Source organism: Lichenostomus cassidix, chromosome 1 (assembly GCF_008360975.1).
Source record: "Lichenostomus cassidix isolate B80296 chromosome 1, HeHo_3.0, whole genome shotgun sequence".
NCBI classification, from domain to species: Eukaryota; Metazoa; Chordata; class Aves; order Passeriformes; family Meliphagidae; genus Lichenostomus; species Lichenostomus cassidix.
In genome coordinates, this window is record NC_139479.1 from 66061768 (window position 1) to 66079339 (window position 17572).

Below are 17572 nucleotides of genomic sequence, written 5' to 3' on the forward strand. Positions count from 1 at the left end.
TAAAAAAACCAAACAAACCACAAAAAAAACCCCAAAAAAAAAACCAAACAAAGAACAAAACCACCACACAAGCCTGAAACTGATTTTTCATTGTTCTGTATGAAAAGTAGTTTAGTAAAATCAATGTAAACACATTAAAGATTTTTATGAAAGAATATTTTGCTGAAATGCTCCAGCCAGGAAAAAGACTTAATATTTCTAATATCATGGAGATTATTTGAAAAGCATAGGTTTTATTTTAAGGGATGAAGAGTTAGAAATATATGCATATTTTTCATCGGCAATCCATTAAAAAAAATCCAACCATACAATTATCCCAAAATTCTGTTAGAACAGATACTACTTTGATGCTAATGAAAATTTAAGTACAGAAAACTAATGTTTACTCAGGATAAAAGACTATGGTAGCCTTACTTTCATTCAATAAGCAATGATACTGACTTTGAAGAATGATTTAAAAACAGAATTCTGAAAAGAAAACCAAATAATTTTAACTACTGATAAAGTGTAATAGTGAAGTTGTGGAAGCTCAACTGAATGGGCCTACAAAGACAAAAAAAAAAAAACCAGACTGAAAGTATGCATCCATGCTTAGTTTCTCTTTCCTTTGCTAATAATATCTACCCCATACTCCACAAAGAGTCATTGAAATGCATCCTCAATACTTGTTTTCCACGACAATTCAATTTTGACTTAATTTGAAAGCAAAGCCGTAAACCACTTCTTGAAATACTTATGACAAAGATTATACTGAATACTACTACTGAAGACCAAAAGGAGACTTTAAAAATGCTATCTTTTTTAAACAGCAAAGATGGTAAAGTACTTAAAAAGTGAATTATTTCAAATTTTCATTTTGAAGAATCTAAAGTCCAACTAGGTGAATAACGATAAAGGAATCACTAGCCAGTAAATATCTAGAAAAACTATCAGTGCCTCACTAAACAGATATGTCCCCTTTTTAATCCAGTTTTATCTTATTTAGAACAGATATGTATCTTCTTTAGTTACTTTTTGATTCTAAACAGTTCTGTAGAGCCTGTTTCTCTCAAAGGAGAAAATTTTCTTCACCTATAAGTCATGTGTCCCCAATGCAGCCAACCAAGAACCACTTGTTGAGAACAAGAGATCCAATAATGCCACATTTTTTAAAAACAAGCAACCTCTTAACATTTTTGAAAGTAAATCCAAATCTTTTTAAGTATGTGAACAGAAAACCGAAACAAAACCACAGTATTTGGAAGGTATTAGATTTTTAGATCTGCATGCATTCCATCATGCCTTCCCTAGGGCCTACAGCTGAATACATGCTTCCTCAGTTTCGACTACCACTAATAAGAGGCCTTCCATTTTAAATTGTTCTGTGAGTCATGATTTAACATTCTGTAATTGATCCAAGGCTATTTTTTAAATAATTTTAACCAACGTACATAGGTCATCTCTTAAGTCTTCAGAATCCTGTGATTCAAAACTGGGTAACAACATCTACATCAACACTTTTATCATACCATAGAAGTGCCTCCAAGTGCTTATATTTACATTTATTTACTGATGCTCACTAGGCATTCCACATTTTCTCTCATTTTTGCCATGAATTTTTAAAATAGAAAATATGATCCAACTAAACAGCACATGTGCAGTTTAATGGTAGTTTGCAATTAAATGTGCCAGATATCTGTGAAAGTCTTGACTAGCCCTGTACAAGGAAAAAGGAATGGTTCTGCAATTTTAAAAGCACACAAAATTAAACAATGTTAATCTCACCCACACAAAGAAAATCTTATGTAAGCATCCATAGTATAACTACCAAATACAGATAAAGACAATCAAATGTTTCCGAGTAGAACACACACACATATACTAGACTCTGGCAGTCGACCAAAACAGAAAATACTATTTGACAGTGATAAGCAGGAAGGAATTCAAACATGACCCTGATCTTTTCTTCCATGAAAAAAGAAAAATCTTCCAACTTTCCACTTTAAAATAGAAATCCCCCACTAACTCTGCCATGGCAGTGTGATGCTTAATTTAAAATTAATTGGATGCATTTTGAATATATCCAGAACTGACAAACTTGAAAAATTCCTGTCCATTTGTTTGATAATTTAAATTGTAACTTACCACTCTACCACCATAACAAATAAATTACAGTTTTCTCTTATGCAAAAGAGTTTTAGATAGCAGTAGCTGTCTGGTAAGACATGAAAAAGAAAACATTTATTTTCCACTTTAACACACACTTAATTGTTATATTACAAGCCAGGGTAAAACATCTCACCCACTATGAACTTGCCACAATGAGAACAGATAAAGCCTTTCTGTTCAGCTAGGGGCTTTAAAAGCACAATGCAGCTACGGGATACAAATCCTACAAGACACAAGTTCTGACCATTCTGTGTTAAAGAGGGGCTTGCATTTCCAGTGGATGTGTCACACAAGGGATGCTAGTTAGTAGAAAATAATCCCAAGATGTGTACATAAAAGCTATAGAGCATCAAATGTAAGCACTTGCATCCACATCACATGGCGTAGAATGTGGAATTAGAGACACAAAAAACTTATTATAACCTATTTACTGGTATCACAGTCCTCCAAGAAGTCTTTGAATAGCTTCACGTGTATGAAGAGAGACGTCAGCAATCTGCATAAGAGAGCAAGCTGATTCCCCTCTGTCAAACATGACTCTCCAGAGGCAGCAGTGAAGTTACAGAAGAGCTGCATGCCACTGCCAGTTCTCATAACTAGTCAGCATCTATTAGGGTATCACAAATAGCAATGCACCTAGGGCAGCCACTAAGCATAACTAAGCCTTATTCACGACTCAAAAGTATCAATCACATTTTTTTAATTATACCTCACCACTGCAAATGTCAATGCAATTAAGAAAGTCCACATTTCAAAAGCTGAAAAGCAGCTGTTTGTTGAAATGCAGACAGATTAATAGTAGTGTATATCAATCAATCCCTGCATAGAACTCTAATTCCGTTTACAACTACAAATGAAAGTATTTAAGCTACAGATTTACTGTATCTCCTTACACGTGGTGCCCACCAAGCCACTCTATCACTGCTCTCCTTAGATGGACAGGGGGAGAAAGATACAACAAAAGGCTCATGGATTGAGATAAGAGCAAGAAGAGATCACTCAGCCATTACTACCATGGGAAAAACAGCCATGACTTGGGAAAACAAATTTATTAAAAATCAAAAGTAAGACAATTATAAATAAAATCAGCCCTTAAAACACTGTCCCTTCATCCCTCTCCCTTCCTTCCAAGCTCAACGTCACTCCCAAATTCTTTCCCTCCTTCCCTCAAATGATGAAGAGTGACAGAGAATGGGGGCTGGGGTTTGTTCATTTCACATTGTCTCCATTACACCTTGCTCCTTAATCTCCCCCCACGGGTAACATTCCTCCATGATCTTCTCCAACTGAAGCCACAGTTTTTACATAAACTGCTCCAGCACAGGTCCCTTCCATGGGGTGCAGTCCTTCAGGAACAGGCTGCTCTAGCACAAGTCCTCCATGAGGTCACAAGCCTTGCCAGAAAACCTACACTAGCACTGGCTCTCCATGGGGCCACTGGCTCCTTTGGACATCCCCCTGGCTTCCTGGTCCTCCAAAGGCTGCAGGTGGATCTCTGCTCCCTCATGGACCTCTATGGGCTGCAAAGAGACAGCTACCACACCCTGGGCTGCAGGGGAATCTCTGCTCCAACATCTGGAGCACCTCCTCCCTTCTCTTCGTTCATAGACCCTGCCATGTACAGGGCTGTTTCCCTCATCTATTGTCACTCCTCTCTCCAGCTGCAATTGCTTCTCTGCAGCAACTTCTTAAATCCGTCGCCCACAGACACTGCCAACATCACTGGTGGCTAGCAGTGGGTCTGTCTTGGAGCCAGCTGACACCAGCTCCATCAGATATAGGAGAAGCTCCTGGCAGGCTGTCACAGAAACCACTTATAGCTGCCCTCACTACCAAAGCCTGGACACAGAAAGCCAGTACACCCTCTGAGACCAGGATTATTCCACTCCAATCCCCAAAACCCCACACCTTCAAAAACTGAGTATTATCCCAGACATTATCACCACAAAGCATCATAATACAGATTTTTGTATGACATTCTACTCCCCAAAGATCAGTTTTATTACTTAAAGTATTTTTCTTCTACAGCTTATTTTGATGCTTATACAGTAAAAGACTTTAGGCAACTCTTTGTTTTCAGTCACAGTACAAACCTATTGACCTAGAATGGTTATTCTTAACTTTAAAATATATGAGGAGAAAAAGACCATTGAAAAATCATGGAAAATATTACAAGGGAAACAGAACACAGAACAAAGCTGGAAGCTACTTCCCACATAGCAGTACCAAAATGTATTAACAATTACTGCTAAATGCAACTTTTCTCAATAACTCTCTTGGCTGTATTAATTTTTAATAATGCTTGAGTAGCTTTTCATTATAGTGTTTTAAAGACCTCATTTTGCTATACTAAGTATAGACTATTTAGCTGGATTTCCATTTTCTAAATAAATAGAAATGCCAAAGAGTTCTTCTGAAGTCAGGATTGCATTTGGACCACAAATCTTCCTATCTCCCAGGCAATCTTCAGGATTTCTTAAAGGAATTTTAAATCAAAATTTATGTTGGCTATACTGTCAGCTGCAGCTGTGCCATGTCCTGCTTGTACTATGAAGTATGTGGTCTCCTCAACTGTTCATGCTCCACAGAATGCATACATGAAGGGATTTTTAAATCTGTGATTTTTCAAAAACCAACATAACATACATGGCCAGCTCAGATGCTTAAGCAAAAACAACCCAATGGTCATTCCCAAAGATGTTCAGGTTGCTTCACCGCCTTCTTACTAAGGAAGGCCTAAAATCTACTGTAACTCCACAAAAAGCATATGAGAGAGGAATTTTGAAGTAATAATTTAAACAAGGTACTGCCAAGATTTCTCTGACCTCCAGAAAGGATTTAGATTGTAACGACATTTCAAAACATTTACTGTTTTTTCTGTATCAGGTTTTGGTACAAGACATATTTAGGATTGATCTTGGCAAGAAGAAAATACATTATATGTGCTCCTTTATTTTCAGGGTGAAGTAAATTGTGGCTAAAACAGAGCTCCACTGACTTAACACAAGTTGAAAAGCCAGTTATGTCCTAACTCCTGCATGAGAAAAGCTCGATTGCAAGTACTTGCAGCATTCCTAACGTCAGAGGACAGGCTAGGACCACAAACCAACTCTGAGAGAAATGATCCAAGAGCTTAAATCTGGACTATAAAAGGTATTTCCTATTTACACTGAAACCTCTTAACTGCATTTAGTTTTAAGAGAAGGATTTCTTAGTTTAAAAAATTCAACACAAAACATGTTGAAACCCACATGTCAGCTTAGACTCTGGTATTAACAGATGGTGATAATTCCCTCACACACCTCAAAAATTAATAAAACATCATGTAACAAGTCATTTCAAGGTCTTTGTAAATCCAGGCGGACACTGCATCACTGAAAGAAGATAACCTGTTGCACTCAGGATTTTCCACTCATGCTGTTAGTTTTTTTTAATGCAAAGCTTCTTTTCAACTGTACCATTTCTCAATAGATAAACTTTATCTAAACAGCTAATTGAATTTTGGTAATTTTGATAAATTTCTGCCACTTTTTTTTAAGTCTAAGATGGAAAACTATCAGCTTCAACAGTCTAAAAGTTATAAGTCTCACTCAGTTGAAACTTCTGCTTCCCCCCTTTCCCAGCCTTCTTGACTGTGCTAAAGTACACTAAAGCTCTTAATACATTATAAATGCATTTGCATTAGCTTGAGCTGTTGAGTTTCTGGAAAAGTGTAAGTTTAAACTACAACTTCAAGTGACAAAGAGGATGACAGACTTGAAAACTACTTTTTTTTTACTGAAACAGGACATACAACGAAGTGAATAGATACAAATTTGCCCTTAAATAGAATTCAATCACATTCTATGAAGGAAAAAACCCAAACAAACAAATGAAACTATGTTACTATAGTTCATTTTCCCTTCTTACAGAATCATCACAGAACCATCCAACGGCTTGGTTTGGAAGGGACCTTGAAGATGATCTACTTCCTATTCCCCTACCATGGGCAGAGACCTTCGCAAGACCAAGTTGCTCAAAGCCCCATCCAATCTGGCCCTGAAAGTATAAAAACCCCTAATACTAAGGAAAATCATCACAACTGTGAGCACTGGGAATAACCTGCTTTTGGGTTTTAGAAAAAATAGTAATTACCAGCTTCACTCTAAGAACCATCCATTTTAAAGACTGTATCAGCTCCTATTCAGGGAGCACTATGTTTAAAATGTCAAATTCTGTACTGTATCAACTGTGAAAGACTGACTACCTCTCAGTGACTAAGCCTACACATTGTTCTAGTTACAACATGTTTATTACTGTACATTATAAGTAAATTTGAATAAATGTTTTCTGTTCATGAAAAACTATAAAAATTTTGTTACACCATCATCTTTGCTTCATACATGACAATTTCTAAGTTGCATAAAGTTATAAGCACATAAAGTGCTACTGAACATTTAATTCACAAATATTACACTACATATAAGTCATGAATCTATTATTTTTGACAGACCCAATGCAGAATTTCAACAGCTTTGGCTCTATACTGAATTTTATATTTTTATTTTTCCTTATAAAATCAAGCCTCTGTAGCTTTGAAAACTATTCTAACAGCTCTTCTAGTTTAATTTCATTTCATGCTAATTTGTTGAATAAGGCAGTATTTACACCATATGTAAAGAGCCACAAAGTTTCATTAACCCAGTGTTACACCATTAACTCCACACTTTCTCAGCAAAATATTAAATCTAGCTACATTTTGTATTTCTGAAATCCAATAAATAAAGCTTACCTAACTGTGATTTGCAGAACTGACAGACTGTCTTGGGTTTGTGTGTTTCATCCAAGACTATCTACTAACAAACAGGCACAACAGATGAGAAGTAAGCACTCACTGCTGTGGCTCACCTAGGTCTGTTTTCTTTTTTGGCTGCATGTGGTGCAAACTGTCCTCTGCTGAGTTAGGCATTGCAACATTGACTGGATTATTTGTGGTAGATATTGCAGCTCATACTGTGAGATGAGGAAGAGGATTGCTGTAATTAAAAGGCTTCCCAGACTCCACCTCCCACTTTTTGTTGTCTGCACAAGAATAAAGATCTAAATGTGCGACTGATTAAGAGATTGGAACATCTGACATACAAAGAAAGGCTGAAGAGAGCTGGGATTGTTTAGCCCTAAGAAGAGAAGGTTTGAAGAGATCTTATAAATGTGTATTTGTTGGGGGGGTAGGACGGGCAGGGAGTAGACACAAGGGAGCCAGACTCTTCTCAGTACTGTGTATGAGCCCAGGACAGTATGACAAAGTTTCTATTCAGATGGACTCAATTCACTTCAGCCTTGGACAGTAGATATAACTGTAACAGGGTCTTCTTCTATTTCTGCATTCACACTCTCTAAGGTATCAAAAGACTCAGTGGAGACTGCAACATTTCCATGAGCATTAGCGTGGACAACCAAGTCTTTCAAATCACCTAGTAAGCTACATAAACAAAAACAAGACTTCTGCAGGTACTTTGAAGGTATATATGCCATAGCTGAAGATACAGAAGCAGCAGCAAAGATTTTTGGAACCCCAGAGACTGAAACACTGGGCACCACTCCACAAATCTCTTGAGGGAAACAGAAAAATGAAATAGCTCCCATTTCCTGAGCACATTGGTTGGAAGACCTTATTCAATCCAATGCAGTCTTACACTGTTTCCATAAGTTTCAGCTATTCAGTAGATGAATATTAGCAGCCAAGATGCCATCAGTCACGGACATGACTCATAAATACTGCACACACCTTGCCATTTACAAAAACAGATAATTTATTTCACTGGAACAACAGAAGGAAAAGAGGGGGTGCTGAGCTTTTATTGGAGCTCTCAGTCTCAAAAGAAAAGAGCAAATGGTACCAGCCTTGAAACTATAGCACACCACTTAGTAAGGTTCTTTACCTCCTTCCCTATTCCATGACTTAACATAGCCAAAAATGCAGCTTTCAGAGGCCCCTCATTAAGTTTCATTATTGACACAAAAAATATGATTTGAAGAGGGATGAAACTGACTTTTTTCCTATAAAATAGGCTTTCTTCTCTTTTCAGGGAACAGCTCTTTATCCATTCTCTCAACATTCCAATTCCTGCAATTAAGCAGATGCAGTTAATGTCCTTTTGCAAAGACACTGAATTCCAAGTCCATTCTCCAGACCACTGGGAAGCTCATTCTCCCTGCATTCTCACAAATACTAGCTGACGTTTGCTCTCATTATGAAGATGCTATGCAACAGCAGGTGCCATCACTCTGTAGCTCCATTCTGATGTGTCCTATTGGAAGGGGCACACAGCTTCCCCTTTCTGCTAGCTATAAAAACATACACTTGACTTTAAGCATGAATGGTCCCCTGATTTCAAAGTAATCTTTTTTCCTTTTTATTTTTTTAATTAAAGCTTTTAACATTAACAGTGACATAGGGAGACTTTTTTTCTCCCAATTAAATCAATGAGTATATTTTAATGCAGTGAGCTATACTAAATATTGCTGAAGATGATGGGCAAACTCTGAGTTGTCAGGCATGAGCAATATAAAACGGTTCACCACTAGCTTAAACATGTCTGCTATTCTATATTCAGTGAGAGCATATTTTATTGTTTTCTATAACTCTGTAGTAGGAGTCTTTGTTGCAACAGGTTTGTATGGGATGCTTTGTCAATCAAAGGACAGGTTTTCAAATTCATATTTGAGTTTATAAACATTCAAACTGTTTTCTTTTTATGAAAAAAAAATTAAAAAACCAAACAAGCATGCCATAGTGGCTCTTAAAGCAGGCAATAAAAATTCAATAAAAGTTGGAAAACTTTATGTAATTTAGTATTTGTCGCAGAATATGAAGACTTATAAAGCAAAAGAAGAAGTGAGATCGCACAAAACTGATTACAATGCCTCATTGGTTTAGAAGAATTTACTCAAAGAATGATTATTTCCATCCTTCTGACTACACTGTCCCAGTATTACAAACGTGTGATATGAATAACAACTTCACTTTTAAGTGAATATTTTGCCCTATCTCACTTTCAGCTAATTCCAAAACTTAATACCTATTCCTCATAGTTAAGAAAGGCTTTCACCTGTAAACAAAAGGGCAGTGAAGAAAACATCATCTTCCAAAGACAGACGCATTTGTAAGCTACTGAACAGCATTAGCAGTACTTGCATTCATACAAGCTTTCAGTGAACTGTCATGTTGGAACAATTTCAGTGATGCCACCCAATTTTAAAGCAAAGCAGGCAAGTCATATTATAGGGCTGCATTAAAATAAATGCAAACTGACATTGCTGGTATAAATCTCAGTAACACCAAAACTACTTAGACTTACTTATTTACTAAAGGTTAACATTTTCCATCTATGTCAAAAGTATAATGCTAAACTGTAAAAACTACTGGAATGCAATTTTTGTGGACAATCAGTAGGTTGATCAGAAGTAAAGGTGCTTCTCTACTGGAAATAATAGATGATCTTTCTCTTAGACATTAATGTCATTAACAATCTTCTTAAATTGGAAGTTACAAAATTACAGTTCAAATAGCTGAAATCCATCTTAATCCTACAGTTGAAGTGAATGTTTCTATCATTAAGGAAGCAATATGTGACTCTCCACAAATAAAATATTTTTAATTGTTTATTATCTTTATGCTGATGATCATATATTGGATCCTGTATCATTGCAGTAAATCTATGCCAAACTCTTGCAAGACAGATGTGGGAGGTAGAACATCAAATTCAAAACTGATGTTTCAAAAGATCTGCTGCCTCTGATTATAAAAGCAAGTTCTAAATTTGATTCAGACTTAAAGAAAGCTTGAAGGTTCTGTCCATGCAAGGATTACTAAAATTTCACAGTGGGGTATTGCCATAAAAAACAAATGGTAATTAAAGATCAAATTTCACTAAAAAAATAAATGTAACTTCATCAGCATAAACACACACTGGTACAGTAACCCTCTGGCCACCAGGCACATTGAATATATAATGAGGTAGAAACAATGATACTGTTCTGTGTAAAGTACAACAAAACTCTGTACATTAATGGAAGAGCAACACAAATTGATCTGAAATAGATTTACTGAGGCAGCTAAAATACAAAATGGAAAACCAAATAATGAACAGGTAAGACTAAGAGGCTGATTTAAAATAGCTTAGATGGCTTATTAAGTTAACATTCTGTTAATACTGCGCACAGTATTTATCAGAAAAGATTCTATTTTGGTACCAACCCAATCACAGATTTCATTCCACTTTGACTAAATTCAATACAGTGCAAAAGGGGAACAAACACTTTGGTAGGGATTCTAAGATGATTATGAAGGTTTTGGGTGCTAGTTTTTGATTGGCTTTTTTTAAGGATGCACTTCAGACAGTGATTCATATATTTGAGATGAGTGAAGACACTGAAAAGCATTAACATCAAAGAAAAAACTGTACCACAGCCTCTTATACCTCAGTCTCATCAATGTTATTAGTTGTGCCCCCAGCTTCCACCCCTTTGAGTGCTCATCGGAAAGCAGGGGGAAAATATGGAGGGCAGAGAGAAAGTTTAGTGTATAACTGAGTACACAGCTAAATGCTTAGTCTTTTAAAACTCATGGCTTAAATGGGGAATCAGGTCACAATTTCATAAAAATAGCATCTTGACAGAGAAAGGTGCTAACCCTTTGCTTGATGCAAAGGGATAAAACACAGGTAGGGTCTCAGGAGGGAGTCAGGGGAAAGGCCAAGGATTGCAGGTGTTTTTTCAATACCAGTCTCACAACTTTATTACTTCAGTGTGACAAAAATAAAAAAAACCCTAGGTATTCATCTGCCTTATAATCCATAAACTCAATCCTGTAAAGACAAGTGAGAAGAAAAGTCAAGTAAGATGTAAAGCTGAGAAGAAAATAGCTGTTCAGAGTTAAGCATTAAGGAACACTCAGTTATATGCTCAACATGACAGATTTTTTAAAGTTATCGCCTATAGAAATGTATGAACCCATCATACCAGAACCACAGCAGATTCCAAGCTGCCTGCTGAGATACCATTAGTGCTTTACGACTGATACAAGGATTGAAAAAATCTTCTCAGCCATAAACACCTACTGTCAAAGATTAGATAAAAAAAGAAAAAAAAATCAGTTACACTAAAATAATTAAGCAAACATTCACTCAAAGATTTTCTGTAAGCAAAACTAAGTTTTCCACAGAAACATTAAATAATGCCAACAGCTATAGTACTCTAAAGTAGCTGCTCGTGGAATGTTACAACAAACTCTCACATTACATACTCCCTTTTCATAAGGGTCTGGTAGCTTGTACAATAATGTCCAAATATAGATTAGTTGGACAGATGAGCAGGATACCAAGAGACCATTAGGACAGAGAGTAACCTGGACAAGGACTGCAACCTTCAGTTAAGTACTACCTAAACTAAAACTCACACACAAAGCAAACAAACAAACAGAACCCCCAAAAAAAACCCAACTTCAACATTTCCCCGAACTTCATTTTTCTGATTAGCACCATTTATCAGCAGAGAATTATACTCAAAATGAGAAGGCTTTCACCATGAAAATGGAATAAGATTCTCAAGCCTGCAAAGTTAGTTCCACAAGAAAAACAGAAGTCATATGATGGAGGCTACAGCTCAGGAGGCCCACTTCTTCTCAGACCACAACAGCACCCAATGAACAAAAGTACTTCTTTTTCCCCACACAAAAGTAGAACTGTACCATGGGACAGTGCAGCAACCAAAACTGTAAATGAATTCAAAGAACTCAAACACCAAAGACAACTATAGCTTAAGAAGACCCCCAGCCAACCTCTGAAGAAAAGTACCACCAAAGGAGGGAAAAAAAACCCCAAAAACTTTCTTACACAGGCCTCCCTTTACACTTTTCCTAATGACCACTACTAGACAAAGCCTGTCGGGAGATGAGGATCTCTCTCACATAATTAAACCCATTTGCTCTGAAGCTGCAAATGCCACTCCTACGAGTACACAATGTGACAGAGCACTAAAAAATGGCTTACCTCTTGTGATGGGTGACTAACACTGAAGTAGGATGGAACAGGCAAGAAAATGAGAAGAGCTAGGCAGAAGCGTGGGCTGCAGTCAACAAGAACAGAAAAAGACTTTTTGAACTAAGCCTGGTGTTTGACCTACTTCTTACAAGCACTCTCTAGCCTGACAAAACATATATAAAAGCTTTCCAGATTGCACGAGGAGAACTCTGGTCAACTACACCTGTATCAGACTGAAATCTGTTCAAATCTGCACCACATCATCTGTTCAAGATGCACAGGCAAAATGAGCAGCATGTTTCAGCACCAGTCACAACTTTTTAGTGTCATTCAGTTTCCTGTTCACCTTGTTTATTGTGCACTGCCATAGAATCAGCACTACAAAACCCAAAATCAAAAATGCTACGAAATTCAAACTGTAACAGAGAAAGGTTCCTAAAAGCTAAGAAACAATGCAATTCACATAGCTGTGTTTGATCAAAGACGGCCAAACAAGAGTCAGTTCAAAATATACACAGAAAAACTCCCAAGACCCCTAAAACACTGGAAGAAAACTGAGAAAGCAAATCAGTAAAGTAATGGAAGGAAAGACCAGTCAAGGTATGTTATAGAAACTAATTACAACCATGTGTGGAAACTTTGCACTAGGAAATAAGATAAACAAAAGTAGAAGAACACAGGTAGACAGACTGACCCACTTCCACTTTAGCATCACATTTTCTGGAGCACATGCTGTAGAACTTTATTTTAAACAGCAAGAAGCACATCTACCATGCAATAACAATATCCTTGACAGCACCCTAAGAAAATTAATACAGCAGTTCAAAGGGGAAAGGCCTCCTCATCAACAGAAGTATAGAACTGGTGTCAAAATATCCCCAAAGAGAAATCGCTTAGAGCAATTAGAGGATTACACTGTTTTTAAGGAAAGCCCTTTCTAGTTTGGTGCTTTGCGGTACACAAGGGTCAGTGAACACACATCTCAGAGAGCATGCTGAGCCTGGGAATTCATACTAAACCCATGGACCAAAACCAAAATAAGCATCATCACAGAAGAATGCATGTGATACAATGAGGCATTCGCTCCTACTTCCAGAAATGTAAAAAGAATACAATATTCTATAAAATAATTCTAAAAAAGCCTTCAGCTCATAGATTCTTAAGATCTGATGACCTTCACTATACTAACCCCAGCAGGTATTTCCAAGGATAACTAAGTCCTTCATAGTCACTGGCATATGAAGGGCTGAACCCTCTCTCCATTAGGTCTTTCACTATAACATTAAACAATGAAAAATAACACAAGCAATACTAGATATTCTACAAAGTGATCCTTCATAAAACTAAATTTCACCAGTTTAACAGAACTTTTAACTCAGCAAGTTCTGAGGGAACACTAAGAAGAGTATCAAGAGAAACAACTAATCCCATAAACAATGGAGGCAGTCCCAAGAACAACATACTGTCTGAGCTGAAAGTCCACTGTAAAAATTTGGCAAAGCTGAAAATCCAACAAGGTATTAGACCAGAATAAGATTTCCAGCACTGCAAAAAAATCCACTTCCTCGCCTCATAGATATAATAAATCATTGTGTCCATCAGTATCAAAAGATACTACACTAATAAGTCCCAAATGCAGTAATAGAAATCACAGTGTGTGGCCACCAAAGCAAACATTTAAAGATAAACATTCTTCAGGAGAAACCCTAAAAGTACAACTTAACAGGACAGAAGTGTAACCACCTCCATGAGAAGGGCATACCAAAACAAAGTTTTGTGTTGAACATTTACTGCTGCTTCCATGCAGATGTAGGAAGAATGAATAGACTTACTTAAGCTTTACACAAAATACAGCAAAAATCTCATACAAGAAAATTTTAAAAGTATCTCAATCTTTAACTTCTGATTCTGATAATAAAACATCTCAGTTATGCAGAATTCTTATATGAAAAAAGTATTACCAAATGGCTCATAAATACCCAATATGGCATAGTATAGGTCATATTTCTCTCAGAGACTTAACATATCAACTGACATATCAAAACAAGATCAGCTCTTTAGCACTGTTCACTCATTATCACACTTGCATCAAAAGTCATTCAGAAGTAGTACAGGTAAAGACTGACGAAAAACAAACCAACAAAAATACCAAACCAAATAGTTCTCTCTACCTCCAGCCACCCCCCCAAAGAATGCTTCTAAAATAGAAAACTGAACTTTATTTCATGTTGCTATTGAAATCTTCAATATAGAATCAGACAATGTTTAGTAGTTAAGGGATATGCCATCAGCTTTACTTTGTATCTGCCATATTCACTGTTTGTTTCACATGTGAGTAAATTAAGCTTAAAATATAAAAACATAATATTGAAACATTTACTGCCCTGAGAAGAAAAAAATTACAGACACAATATAACCTCTCTCTGCTTTGGGAATACTGACTGTTGTATATTAGACTCCATCTGTTAAGTAATGACTTATCCAGGATGCATCGCTGCTGCAGCAGACTCACAAGCAGTTTCACATTCATATACATTTCCAATGCTGAAAGAACTGTTAAACACTCTTGTGTTTATTTTAAAACATAAACATTGTTTTCCGCAAGAGGAACTAATTAGTAAGTCTATCCTATATTCAAGCAATGAATGTCCTCCACACTGATACCAAAACATACTCTAACCTCCCCACCAAAGACAAGCCAATGTTAATCCAGTTGCTGGTGCACTAACAGCCAGAATTAAAATGAGATTAAATATCAGTAAGAATGAAAGAAGAAAGAAAACCAGAACAGGATTAAACATCTTTGTATCTGCCATAATCTATACAAAGCCAGTTAATAAAATAACTGCATGTCATTCACTTATTTTGAGTGCTACTTTTAAAGAAATGGGTAATAAACCAATGAAGTTATACTGACTTGTACCACACTTGTACAAAGAACAAAAATAGAATTTACAAGTCACATTTCAAGCTGTCAAACAGCTTGTAGAGAGGAATGGGAAATATACCAGATTACTGTTTTGACATATTCTCAAAAGTATCAGAGTTTTAACCCTGTGTGTTCAGATAAGCCATAAATATTAAAATGATCTGACCAAATTACGTCCTTCCCTGCATGCTGCAGCTTTTCCATTCAGTTTGTGCTAGGTCAAATGCAAATAACTGCTAAACAGAAGAATACGTATTTTTGAAGTGTTTGAAACAAAATATATCCTTTACATGACTTTGTATAAAACGACTGGAGGTTAGCAGCATTAAACTCATTTGAAACAAAGGCAGTTTCAATTAATTGCCATTCAGTTTTGAGCAATCATTTTTCTATCCTATTCTATATGCAAAATTTGAGGGTATTTCATTGACTAAACTGCTTCAAAAGCTTTGCTGCAGCAAATCTCGCATTCAGGAACAGCACCAAATTGCACATAATTGAAAGTGATTCATTTTTAGATGCACTCGCTTGGCTTCTGTAGATTCTTCAGGCTTTGGTGTAGGTAGCGCAAAAACATTAAGTCATACAGTCCTGCAGTAACTCTTTCACTCCATGAAGTGAGCAGCTGACTAAGGAGCTACATTTTAGCATCTTCTCCTAGTTTCAGCTATTTACCTCTGTACAACAGTATTTTGCAAAGCACAGACCTTGAACCAAAGTAGCAACAACACTTACTTTGCAGACAAGAATGTGTTTTGGAAAGCATGGCAGGTTATTAAAGACATGGGCAACCCAACACAATACTGCAATACAACTAACTCTTTCTTACAGATATTAAAGCGTATTAAATCCTTGCAAAAATCTCCCTCCTCCCCCTTCCTCCACAAAAAATGCTCAACTAGCTCTGATCTAACAGGGTTAAACCCTTCACATGTTTCAGCCACCAAGAAAAGATACCAGCCCAGGCTGGATATTTTTTAACGTTTTTCAACTAAAAACACACACAACATTCGCACCACTCTTCTTCCCAAGAGAAAGCTACTAGGTTAAAGGGCAGTGTCCATAAAATAAAATTGCAAATTACTTAATCTCCTTATATTTCAGACTGTAAATCGCACACACTACACTTCTGCAGGAGGCGGCTGGGACGAGGTACTGGGAAGGGAAAGAGTGGCCTGTCTGCACTAGGTAGGGTCCTGCGTGGAGTTTAGGGAGCGCTGAGGGGGCTTCTGTCACACGCACGACGAGGAGACGAGCAGGTCGCGGGATTAACGAGAAGAGAGAGGCACGAGAGGAGTTTGGGAAGGAAGGATGGCTGGAGAAGGGCCGTTCGTGTAGGAGGGACACGGGGGCTGGGAGGATGCGGGTCCCTGCCGGGTGGCACAGGGCGGAGGGGCGCGGGGGCAGCCCCGGGAGGAGGTGGGCTGCGCGGGCCGGTGCCCGCCGGGGCGTCACCGGGGCGGGGTGCCCGGCCGCTTACCAGGTTCAGCACCGTCTCCACGATATCCCGGTTGCTGACCTCCCCAACCTGGATGAGTCCGATGAGGACGGCGAATTTCATCCGGATATTGCGGATCGGCACCGACGGGTTAATCATCCCCGCGGGGAGCACCACGGACCCGGAGCCCGACGCCCTCAGCTCCCCCATCACCGCGACGCTGCTGCCGCCGCCGCCTCCGCCGCCTCCTCCACCGCCGGCCCCGACGGAGATGAGTCCCGCGGGCTGCGGGTCCGGCCCCGACACCGGCTTCTCGCTCGCCATTTACCCCCCGCCGTTACCGGCACCTGCCGCCGCCGCCTCCCCGCCCGGCCGGGCCGAGCCGCGCATCCACCGCAGTCGCACCCGGCGGGGCCGCAGGGAGCCGGCCCGAGGCGCAGGCACCGTCCCAGGAGCCGCTCCCCCGCTCCGCTATAATGAGGGATTATTATGGGCGCCGATGCCCCGTTAGCCGAGGGCTGCCCGGCCGGGGCCGCCTCCCCGCCGCGGGGCCGGGGGCGCGGGCGGCGCCGAGCGCGGTGCGGTGCGGTGCGGCCCGGCGGGGGCGAGCGGCGCGCGGGGCGGACGGCGGCGCGAGCGATGCCGCTGCCGCTGTTGTTGTGGAGCCGAACCCGCCGCCGCTCACGCCGCCATGTTGCCGCCCCCTGCCTGCGGTAGCCGCCAAGGCGCCTGCGCCGAGCCCGTCGGGGGAGTGGCCGGGCCGAGCCCCCCCAGCCGGCCGGGGCACAGGTGAGCAGGTGCGGGGAGACGCCGCGCCGCCGCCGCCCGCCCGTGCGCCGCGGGCCGCCGCCCTCCCGCCCGGGGAGATCCCGCAAGGCCGCCCGAAGGGACAGGGTGGAGCCCCCCGTGCCCCCGCCCGGCCGCGCCCCGCCGCCCCAGCGCGCCCCCTGAGGAAGGGGCGGGTCGGGCCTCGCGCGGCCGGGGCTGCAGGTGACGGGGAGGTGCCGCCTCCTCGCCCCCTCGGGCCGCTCCCGC

The 17572-nt window shown here is 39.7% G+C and overlaps 1 protein-coding gene across 8 annotated transcripts in view; it reads right to left on the reverse strand.

Annotated features, from left to right (window-relative positions):
• NBEA (neurobeachin) overlaps nucleotides 1-17233 on the reverse strand; it is a 470218-nt gene extending 452985 nt beyond the window's left edge. For all 8 annotated transcript variants that reach the window (XM_085061526.1, XM_085061583.1, XM_085061573.1 and 5 more), the window contains exon 1: nucleotides 16580-17233. In XM_085061526.1, coding sequence (XP_084917652.1) covers nucleotides 16580-16861 — 282 coding nt within the window. In that variant the 5' untranslated portion in view covers nucleotides 16862-17233. The remainder of the gene's footprint in view (nucleotides 1-16579) is intronic.
• Nucleotides 17234-17572: the final 339 nt, after the last annotated feature.